This window comes from Pagrus pagrus (genome assembly GCF_965226575.1).
Source record: "Pagrus pagrus genome assembly, chromosome: 14".
NCBI classification, from domain to species: Eukaryota; Metazoa; Chordata; class Actinopteri; order Spariformes; family Sparidae; genus Pagrus; species Pagrus pagrus.
In genome coordinates, this window is record NC_140198.1 from 25,379,644 (window position 1) to 25,391,494 (window position 11,851).

An 11,851-nucleotide genomic window follows, 5' to 3' on the forward strand; every position below is an offset into this window, starting at 1 on the left:
GGGCTCTAGCTGTGCACCAGTTCCAGCCAGTATCATATTTTTTGCATTATCTGTGACTAACGCTGGATTCTTATCTCTGATGTTCCACTCAGAGCAAACATCCTGCAGTAAAGCTGCTAGATGAATTCCTGTGTGAGACTGGTTGAAAACTCTTGTTTGTAAAATGTGACTTTGCAAGTCCCACTCGTCATCAATGTAGTATACTGTTACAGTGATGTAGTAGTCAGTCGCGCGAGATGTCCACCATCAGCTGTAATCACAACTCTCCATGCTTTGCTCAGAGACTCGGCCACTTCTCGTCTTACTTTGTCGTACATAACCGGGACACGACTCTGGCTGAATTGGCTGAATTGGCTGATTGACGGCCGTGGTGATGAGAACGCAAACAAGCACTTGGTCCTACTTCTAAATTAGTTTATTTTAAGTATAGATACGAGTCGGTTTTTATTGATGCAGAGATTTTATACACGATATACACGATTTTTAACCGATGCACACTTTTGTCATCAATGCAACCGCATCTTAAATGTTCATACTGATGTACCGATACGAATCGGTGAATCTTACCATCCCTATATCCAATCATTGAAAATCTTTCTTCAAAGGCTTCCAAATCATTCAGCACTGGACCAAAGCACAGACTGCATAGTCCAACTCACTGAGCTGAAGTACGGCGTATTAAAACTCTGTTCAGCTCACGAACGAGTGAACTGAGAAAGGAGAACTTAGTTGGATAAAAATGATGTTCATACTCCAAGACTTACAGACACGAGTGGGAGAGGGGCTGGCTTGAGTGACTCAGCATCTTATTAAGGGCTCATGTTCACTGCGTAGTATGTCCAGTGAATGCACTGAACATGCACTGTTCCCTCACAGTGCGTAATCCCACTTACTGAACTGAAACATGGCTGAACGTCCAGTTCATCTCACTAACGAGTGAACTGAGAGCAGAGAATTTAGCTGGATAAAGATAGCGTTTGCAAACTGAACGCTGAAGTCCTGACCTATTACGTATCTGGTTCTGAATATTACTTGATACTTGGGGGGGAGGTGGGTATGTGTACTGTGTAGTACGTTCAGTAAGAACATGCAGTGTTCCTTCAGAGTGAAAGTATCTGAGACAGTCTCAGGTACAGTGTATCACTGTTGACTCACAGCAACAACGTCCTGCGTTCAAATCCTTTGCTAGGGCAGGGCCTTCCTGTGTGGCCTTTCTGTCCGTGCTTGCTTGGGTTTCCTCTGGGTACTCTGGTTTCCCCCACCATCAAAACATGAACCTAAGGTTGATTCTCCAGTCAGTGCCCTCAATCATGGCACTGGCTGAGATTTGGAGTTGCTCCCCAGCCGCTGTACGGTGCCTGCTGCTCCCGCAGGATGGGTTAAATGCAGAGTACCACTTTCACCGTGTTGTACATTGTGTGATATGTGACATTAATAAGGATTCTCCTTGTTCTCCTTCTTTTTTTTATACTGCACATATTGTAAACTGTGATACTGCATTCAGTGAGTTCAATCAGTGTACCCTTGTAACTGTCAACTTTTCAAAACAGGAACATATGTGTGTGCACGCTACGTTAACTGCTAGCCTATGCATATAATATCAGTCTAGATAATGCCATCTGGAGTGCAATCCACGACCAACGTTGTTGAATCATTACAGCTAAAGGTTAGCAAGCCTGTATCAGTTGTGTATTTGCTGACATGTACACACCCCATTCCACCTGTGAGCGAAAAACAGTAGCTGAGCGTACATCTCATGTTCTCTAACAACTGACTAAGAGCTCATCTGAACAGACTAATGAACAGATCTTTTCAGAAAGTGATTCAATTAAGTTCCTTCCCCAAGAAGTTTGAACAAAATGTTTGTGAACAGCGACAGTAGAGCTAACTCAGCATAGCTTCTGTTCACACCAGACAGGTAAGGCTGAAACAGCAAAACCCCCGAGTGTACTGTGCAAGGGTACATTTTATTGTTTTGAATTCAACTTTTTCTTTTGAATAATAAACATAGGAAGAAATAGCATCCACAGTACGTATACTGCAGCATTGTTTTACATTTTATTGCATAACATAGATAATATTGCTGACTGGACAGTGAAAAACCTCCCTGCCAGGAGGAAACACCTCAAACACGGTGAAGATTTGTCTTCCTACAGTTTGATTTGAAGTGAAGAGGCAAACATCGGCATCGCTGCACACGCTCCACTACTGTTTTCTCTCTTGTCGCTCAGAATTCCTCGCCCTTTGTTAAAAAATGCCGCCGGCAAACAGAGCGTCAGTAACTCCTCAGCTGCTAAAAGTGAGCAAGTGATGGGAATCAAGCAGCGTCAAGCTTGAGCAAAGACTGAGATGGGCTGTGACAAACATCTCATTTGAAAGTCACTTATTGCTTTTGAAATTCCTCATATGAATTTCTATGCAAATACTCTGTTCTTCTTCTCTGCCTGCTCCTAGTTGAGAGACAAAGAATGTGCTGAAATCAGTGAGATGGAACCTCCACTGGGGGGAAAAATTGAGCCGAAGAGGGAGTAGTGAGAAAGCATGGAGAGTTATCCCCGTGCACTTTAGTACTGGACTTGTTATGCAAGCTCCGACTGTATCCAGGCAGAAAGAGAGAGAGAAGGAGAGGGAGGGAGGAGGGTGGTGATGATCTAAGTACTGTAGAGAGGAGAAAGGAAGACAAGCAGAGGATTCACTTCCTCTGTGTTTATATAAGAATGTAGTCACATTGTTGTTGCCCCTCCATCACCTCCACCCTCATCGCATCTGTTGGCTCTTCTGAAAGACTGGGTAAAGAAAGAAAGCATTACACCATTACAGGTGGCAACAGTGGTTCATGAGTCCCTGCCAGCTGCAGGGCTGCTGTCCAGTCGCTGACTCCCGACCTCAGTCCTCACTGTAATCTGAAAATCAAAGATTAGAGGAGATTAGACTTGCAAACACCAACGTATTTTACTGCATCAACAACAGGCGTTTTACAGGCTTTATTACATGAACGCTGCATAAATACAGACCAAATGTTCCTCCTAAGACTCCATATGACTTTTAGTCACAGCTAGAGACAAAAATAATCTTACTCAGGATACTTTTATCACAACGCAGCCACCCACCGCAGACACAAATAGCACCCACACCTCCTCTTAGTGCGATCAGGGAGATTTTTTAACTCTCTCCTGAAGTCTATGAATATTTTCTCGCTGTAATGTGACCTAATATGGAAGAAGTGTCACTCTTTGAACTCGGACTAGCTCCTCTCACATCTGTCGGTGGCTCCACAGCCGTGGTCCATCTGCTCAGAGTGTAAGAAGGGCAGTTGAGGCCAAAGGCTAAAGCAGGAGAGGCGACAAGGGAGGAAAAGGAGAAGAGAAACTCGATAAACGAGAGAAGAAAAAAGAGTGAAAAGGCAGAATCAAGCATCAGAAAGTTCAGCCTGCAGCTGGTTATTGATTTGAGCTTGTAGCGCATTTGTCTTGATTTCTCCATATTACACTGCATCTTCCAACTGCGCCGAGACGATCACTCAAACGTTATTGCTGCCCTGCTCACAGACGTCCGCTCTGGCTGCCACTGAATGCTCGCTTGAGTCCTGGTGGGTGGAGGTGTGATGTATGGTGCCATCACTGTGTGGCACCGGTCCTGCCCCTCTGAATACCACAGCACAGCCAAGCAGATGAGAGTCAGCGTGGCGCTGGGAATCCCAGCGGCATTGACTCACTTTGAGTTCTGTGTGTAAACAGAAAGACAGATGGCCACGCTGCCAAACAAGTTTCTCTTCCACTGGCTCTCGTGACGGCACATGGGGACATGGGAGGAAGACGGAGGATTTCTTCTGCCAGTTTTATGTTGCTTTGTTCCCATACATCAAAACTGCTCCGGCATTTAAAAATTCAATAAAAGCACAGGATGAATAATTCAGGCTGAGCTTTGGAAGATGGAGAGATGTCTCTGCTGTGAAATACAATCACTTCACACTGGCAACCTTCAGTTGTATGAATCATATTCTTGTATTGTTAAACACATTGATCTGAAAAAACAGGAGGCTAAATACATAATTGGTTAATGTGATCCACAGACTAAAGCTCAGTGTGCAAAACGATCTTTCTTCAAGCAAACAAATTTAAGATCTCAGTGACGAAACTGCAGCAAACCTTCTCACACAAGCGTAACGTCTTTGCATGTGGAGGCTCTTCTTCTCAGAGCTGAGAGCATCTTGTAATGTTGCGGAGCAGCAGCAGCCTGTCATGGGGCGAACAGTCGGGAGCTGTTAGAGCAGGCGGAGCGAGCATGCCTCTTCTGCAGAAACATGGATTATAGATCAACGCATCTCATCCCAGCTGCCCTCACACAGAGCAGAGGCTGTCCTCGAACATGTTCACTGTGAGGACGACTTCCTGCTGTATGACGCCTTCACTCGCAATTAAAGATCTTGGAAATTAAAATGTTTAACTTCCAAATGAGCATTTTGTGGAGTGAAGAGCAAATATTCTATAAAAATAGGAGGAAAGTTTTCAGAATTCCCATAATCACATGTGGTGTGTAACAACGATTAATGATTCAGTAATTCAATGAGGGTTTTTCTGTGTTTTCTTTGCAGAGACAAGCATCTGGAGCAACGACTGGAAGCAGCAAACCATCTGCTGGCCAAGGTATTTACTCAGCATCATGATCAGTCTGAAAAGTACAAAAGCAGAAGTACAATGCAGAATCTTACTGATGTGTTGTTTTCACTAAAGCTTGTGTGGCGCGTACAGCATTTAGATGACACAGTAACAGGACAAAGACAGTTGTGCTATTCGGTTACAATGGAAAGTGTGATTTTCAGTTACCATCATGATTGTTTCAGATGTATTTAAAATGTTCCACAGATCAGTTGATTTCACAGCTAAGGACCCATTTTAGATGTTAAATCTAGGGTTGGTAAGTTACTCTGGAAGCACTTTTTGTTATATTGCAGAAAATCTCTCAACATCCCAACAGCAATCAATAATTCAAATGCTGTAACAAATAAAAGAAGAAAATTCAGTAACTGTGGCTGTTCCAGGCCTCTAATAAGCCCATCCAGTCATCTTACTCGGCTGTCTGTCTACCTACGCACCAAACGATTGTAATATAATAGGATCTATTTTGAATCTAAATTTCACATTCCTCCCTCTCATCAGGCTCTAGATATCAGAGGAAATTTGCTTTGGTTTAAAAGACCTTTTAAATAAATACATTTTAATTATCAAGTTTATTTGAAGCAGTTTTTAATTCACTCTAAACCACTTTGTCTGTTTCTGTCTTGACAGAAACTTGTAAAAAAGAAAGAAAGAAAGAAAGAAAGAAAGAAAGAAAGAAAAGAAAGAAAAAGGCTTGGTTCCATTGATTGAACTGATTGGATTAAAGTTCACACATTAAATCCATAAGATCTTTTGGACTATTTTAAACAGCCATTGATTTAATTAGGCTGCTCCTGCTTATAATGATTACAATTAAAAACATGTTTTGATTATGAATGTATATATCACAACAATTTTGTAATTGTTTTGTTTACTATTTATAATGTTTTTTTGTGTGTTATTTTGTTGTGTTTTGTGTGCACCATCTAATATTTGGTAAACAGTCTTGACGTTTCAGGACCCTCTTGAAACTGAGATGATGCATCAGCTTGTTTGTTCAGTTTGTTGAAACAGTCCACTTTCCACGCTTACATTTCCCAAAATGTCTTAATATGCCAAGATTTTCTGTATCACAGAGAATTTAACACAATCGTTGATTTGTGTATGTCTCTTTTCTGCTTTTGCGTTTGCGTTTGCAACACACCACATTGTTTCTGGCAATAAAAAGGTTTCCTCTGCCATGGTAACAATTCACAGGAAGACCTACTTTGCAAACTGGGCCATGGTATTGTTGGCATAATAATGTAATTCAAATCCCTTGAGTTATAAATGGTAAAATTGGGCTCGCAGTACTTAGCAGGATCCTTTGAAATTCATAAATGGTGTTAAGTGCAGAACTGTCATCTTGGCAAAATGAGAGTGTGCAAGAACAAAGGCCTGTTTCTAATCAAGCTCAGATTTTTTCATGACCTCAGCTCAGGTGAGACGAATGTGAATGTGAATGAGTCTGACATTTCCACTCTGCTCTGCAGAATTAACAGATGCTAACTGAGCTTTGAAAAGAGCTGATATGTCATCATGAATATACGTTTAGCAGGTTGTATCGTGTTACTGGGTTCACTAGTTTCAACATGCAAGCAGATACTGCAGATCTTGTAAGTGCTTTTTGCACATTTACAAAATTAGGTTTCATGGCAGATGATACAATACACAGAGGAATCACTGAATAAAATCTCCCCCACTGCTTGAAGTCAACCTTCTCCTAACACAATGGATGCAGCAGGTTAATAGAAGCCCATTCAGTGCTAAATGGCTCCACAGTGCCATTCAGGGCAGAAAGCAGCCCTGTGTACCTGGAGACCATGTGTCACCTCTGCTCCGTCTCTGGGGCCGCTGATAACACTGTTTCCCCGTGTTGAAATGGATTTCTGTCCCAACTTGTGGGATGATGAAGTGCACTGCAGCTCAGCTCAGTCCGGAGGGAAACATCCCGCCAGTGATCGGGGGGATTTTAGCAGCTTAATTGAATTTGATCCAGCGTGAATTGCATTCATTTGACATTTGTCCATTTTTTACACTTTTTTCTTCACGCCATTGTTTTTGATTTAGGAGAGTTACTGAAGTCTGAGTCACTCTAATGAATGGACGGTTTAGGAAAGACCTTAATTCTATTCATATTCTATTCATATAGTGCTTTATGCATTGTCTCATTATCAAACCTCATAGCTTAGAATATAAGAGGAAAAGGGGAAGAAGTGGGTGATGGGAAAATGTATCCCTTGTACAATACAGATGTTAAAAAGGCCACATTTAGTGTCTGTAATACACAGAAACATTTCTTTGGATTAGGCAACTTGCCCTGTTTTGGCACTTAGTCTTTCCAATTAAAAATATTGTGTTTCAAAACTGTATAGTAACAAATTATATTTTGTGTAAATATATGGTGTACCCATGCTGCTGAATGAAACATTTGGTACCTACTGTTGGGGCCAAGGATAGATGAGGGCAGCCACATGACACTTTCCTGTCGCCAGAACGACCACGCCTCCCTTTGGGTGAAAACAAACACTGTGAAAGTGCTGCCACCAAATAGAAAACAGCGAGTAGCGACATGCCTAAAAGCCACTCTGATGCATTTTTCATGTCAAACAATAAAAAATCCCAAAGGTTATGATTTTATTGACTTCCCAAAAGAATGAAAGTCAGTAGAAAGAGAAGAGATCTGTGGCTTTAGGCCATCCACAGTGAGGAGGAAAATGGTAAACTGTGAGACCCGGCCAGTCCATACATGCCCGTCTGTGTCAAACACCTCATCACAGGTTAGTTCATGACGTTACTGAGTAAATGACATGTGACTGTAGATCGCACAAATCAAAAAAGAGCCTTTGTAAAGTTTAAACTACAGTTTTTACCATGAAGAAATAAGGCCTGACCATAAAACACCTGCTTTTATAAGGAGTTTGGTTTAACAGTCTGTCCACTCGACAGACAGCTAGGAGCAGAGGCTGTTTTAATGTTAGTAATACACATGAATTGAGCTGACCTACATTCTAATAATGAATCTTGTAAACAGCATAAAGTAACAGTGGAGGTGGAGCTCAAACCGACCTGTTTTCACCTCCTCGCAGCTCGGAGTAAACAGTCACGTCATTCAATACAGACGGCTGTCAAAACGGAGACAGTGGTCCTGCTTTGTCTCATTGGGCAGGTTATAAAACAGCAAAAAAAGAGTCTTAATACCAAACAAGATGACGAGGTAGTTGTGTGTCTGAGACTGGGACTGAAAGCACACCCGTCATCCACTATTTCATTCAATTTTTCTATATAATCACACTCGCCCAGAACAAGCCTAATGTTTTGTCCTCTTCCAGCAATAACACTGTACATCATGTTCATAACGATGATTCCTTATTTAAAAACTTTACAATGTCACTTCACAAAGTAAAAATACAATAAATGATAACAGAAATGATGTTATTGCAATATCAACACTGATAACCTAGTTATCCCATTTGGTTTAAAGACATACAAACAAGCCAGAGCTTTTCTTTCCCCTACACCAGAGGGATAATTGGTGCAGCCAGACCTTTCTCCAGCGCTGACACTGCTGTGGAGATGGATCTGACTATGCAAGACTAAAGCCGTTTTTCCAAGTCAAACCGAGCCACGTGGATTAACTTTTCCTGCTCCACAGTTGGGCAAACCTGTAACAAGCACCGTCTCCCCCTTAAATCGATACTCAACTCATGTCGATGCAGGAAACCTGAGAGAAAGACGTTTTTAAGTCTGTGTTCGGGTCCCTTTAATAGCTTCTAACTGAATCTATTTAGTTTTTTCTCGTCCTGTCTGCACTTTCAAACATTTTTGGAGTCATGTTTAGTGACTGCTGGTGAAAGCACAACGTTTCCTGTAATGTAGCTTCATGATAAAAGCTTTTAAATGACAAAATAACGGGGGCTTTTATTGTGAAGAAGTTATAGGAAATTAAACATGTTAGCCACTTTGTTAGCAGTAGTCCTTTTAGTCCATTTAGACAAGAACGTCATTATTTTAAGACACACCTTCAAGCAGGTAGACCAGTTGTTGTGTAAATGCAAAATCCCTGCCGCGGAGTAAACTCAGGGTTGTTTCAGTGCTGACTGGATGGCTGATCTTCCATCCAGCTGCCAACTAGCTCACAAGCTAACAGTGACTTGATACTGAATAAGGCTGTCATGACCTGGTGGGATTGACCGAAAGGGCATCATGTCTGTATGAAAATCATTACCTCCACCTTTTCCTATAGACACAGTACCTTACACACACTCCCTCTGAGGGAGAAATGTCTTCTTTTTCCATACTTTGCTCATATATTAGCGTCTGAGCTGTGGTTCAGTTTTCACAGGTCACCTTTAGGAGATTTGGTTGCTCAGTGTTCTTTAGACTGTGCCTTCATCAATCATTGTCCATATACTCTTAGGTTGCTTTAAATCTCACAGGAACCAATTTGAACGTGACCTTTCACAAACCCTTTTATGGAAATAATCCCATCATCCATTGTGTCAATTTGATTCATTCATGCAGCAGCACAACACATTACTGAGACTGTGATGTGCTCGGCTTATAGAGTCTTACGTCCTCTGTGGTGTAAAGGGCATCGACCCCGTGGAGCAGGTGTGATTTCAGAGAAGGAAGCCGTGTGTGTGTGCGTGTGTGTGTGTGTGTGTGTGTGTGTGTGTGTGTGTGTGGAGAGGTTTGTGTGGCCTCTGCAATCATGAAATATGAATTTGTTTTCGTTGTCACATGTGTCATCCAAGGGCTCCAAGGTCAACAAAAGGTTCCAGCTAAACGTAAGTAGGCCATTTGGAAAAGTCTCCATTTATGCCAGCGTGCACACCTTTCACTGCAGGTCGCGCACGGAGCACCTCCCTGCATGACAACTATGCTGCTTGAATTAACAACCGACTGTGCCACATCCCATAAACCTGAACCTGTTCACTTGCTTTAATGACACATCTGCTTTATGCGAGTTTGAGCATTCAGCGCTGACCTCAGTCTTCACTGTTTTCTTTATTTGGGCTCCTCAGCACAGAGAATGTGGCTTTGCTTTGTATGAAAATGTCTTTGTGATATCAAATATTTAAATCAGCAGCGTTTTGTTTGCTTTCACTGAAGCATGTCTCATTCTCCTCTCACAGGAGGGTAAAAAGGATGGTATACTGTATGGATATTAAAAAAGAAGTTTGATTATAAGTCTGGAAAACATGGCACCTTATTTATAGGTGGGTTATTAGAGGAGTTTGTCCTCTGCCATAAAAGACCACCGTCTTCTCTATCAGACAGGTGGTGTGTCTGATGTGTGGGCTTCTGTACTGTCCTTTTATTGAAGGTCTGTAATGACGTTTACGTCTGACACGACTCATGACATGTCACTCAGTTAACACTGCAACAGAGAGAAAAACTGCCTGTTAAAGCTGCAATGAAATCATATTTTCTGTGTACATTTTATGACTCAATTTATTTGTTTAATTATGATTATGTGAACTAATTGTTCCCTTCCCAGAACTAACCCTTTGTCAGATGGCATCCTTGGAGTTTTTGGGTGAAATAATGGTCTACTCTCAGTTTATGAGGCTTCTGCACCCTGACAAGGATTGAAATCAAGGAGGAACTGCAGAACAGTCCCACACTCCAGCATAAAATATTAGTTATGATCGGCCACTGTGTAGGAGACCGGAGGGTTCCCAGGGTAAGGATCAGGGAACCAGCGGTGTTCTGCTTTTTAACAGAAGTAAGGATATGCATTTACTAAACCAACCAGTTAGTCTTCATCCTTGAGGTCGTTTCTTCTGACCACCCCTTCTGTTAACGTTAAACTGTGCCCCTGAGCTGTTCTGTGGGAATCACCCGCAGCTGTGTAACATGCAGTTTTTTTTCCCCCCAGGGTTGGTAAGTCATGACCAGCCCTACTCTGCCTCTGATTGGCTAGTACTCGTTGCCTTCATTGGTTGGGTTGGCCAGGTTTAGGCATGAGGACAGAGATGGTTAGGGTTAGTGTAAGAATATCAGAGGCGTTGCAATGGCATGGTGCACCTGGCACGCACTTCTCTCTTGCACCACGCGTTTTGTTTTTCTAACAGCTTCTAGGAGCTGATACATTCGTAACTTTTCAGCGCTGTGCGTGGAGTCACATCGCTTTCTCCATGAATTTAACTTGACTGACCCATCGTGCATGCAGCGCTGCTCCTCAGGCACGACATGCTTCTTTGCCTGAAACCCACTTTTCCAAGGCGTTATTGAAGCAACCGTGGACGAGTGTTTGTGTGATCGTGTTCCATCCTTATCGCATCCTGGAGTCCCACCAGTATCCGTGATTACCATTTATTGTCTTTTTACAACACTGGGGTTGTAAAACGAGACTGAGTTTATTCCCTTTATGAGACATAAGAGAATAAAAGGACAGAAAATCTAAATATTTCATACAGTGGAGTGTTGAGGATGAGTTCAGGAGTCTCACAGCCTGAGGAGTGAAGCTGCTCTGTAGTCTGGTGGTCTGGCAGCAGACACTTCTGTACTGGGTGAACAGACTGCGGCTGTGTTGTACAGCACTGGGATGAAAACAATACACCATCAGCCAATGGGCATTAGATGTGCCATCTGGGCAACTTGAGGAACATCTACAATCTGTTCAGACTGTGTTCATCATGAACAGATTGTACATTGATTATGAACGAGAAATTCAAAAAAATCCCACCTCCTGGAGATTCATACAGTGACTGAGAAACATTAATCCTTCTATATTCTCACCATTCTGCCTCTCTTCTGTCTAGATGACAAGAAGAACAACCTCCCCCCGGACTTCGACATCGACATGGAGAACCCGGAGACGGAGAAGGCAGCCGTGGCCATCCAGTCGCAGTTCAGGAAATTCCAGAAAAAGAAGCAGGATGGAAAGTCTTAGAGCAGCAGCCGTCAGCTGCGTCCTCACCTGATGTGGGCCTGGTCTTGCATGTCAATCAAACTGCACCGTCATGAACTGAGAAGGAAGGGAGGGGGTGGGATTCCTGAAGGTGGGGGTCGGGGGTGGGGCGGTTTCTGGGGCTAAATGGTATCTTTGTGAAAGTGTGTGTGTAATTACTAACGTATAATGACTATTATATACATTATCAAATTCTGGGTGTAAGTATTTAAATCTTTCCTATGATTTTGCTATTTGTGTTTTTTACTTCAATGACACCTCACAGTGTAGCTGCAGTGGAGCTTACAGTTGAGTA

At 42.4% G+C, this 11,851-nt stretch overlaps 1 protein-coding gene across 2 annotated transcripts in view; it reads left to right on the top strand.

The window, feature by feature from the left end:
- The window catches only part of pcp4a (Purkinje cell protein 4a), a 30,750-nt gene extending 19,111 nt beyond the window's left edge, over nt 1-11,639 (top strand). Inside the window, exons 2-4 of one of the 2 annotated variants that reach the window (XM_084373534.1) lie at nt 4,595-4,646; nt 9,395-9,427; nt 11,408-11,639. In XM_084373534.1, the coding sequence (XP_084229660.1) occupies nt 4,595-4,646; nt 9,395-9,427; nt 11,408-11,538 (216 nt within the window). In that variant the 3' untranslated portion in view covers nt 11,539-11,639. The remainder of the gene's footprint in view (nt 1-4,594; nt 4,647-9,394; nt 9,428-11,407) is intronic. The other variant, XM_084373535.1, reaches the window with a different exon arrangement.
- Nucleotides 11,640-11,851: the final 212 nt, after the last annotated feature.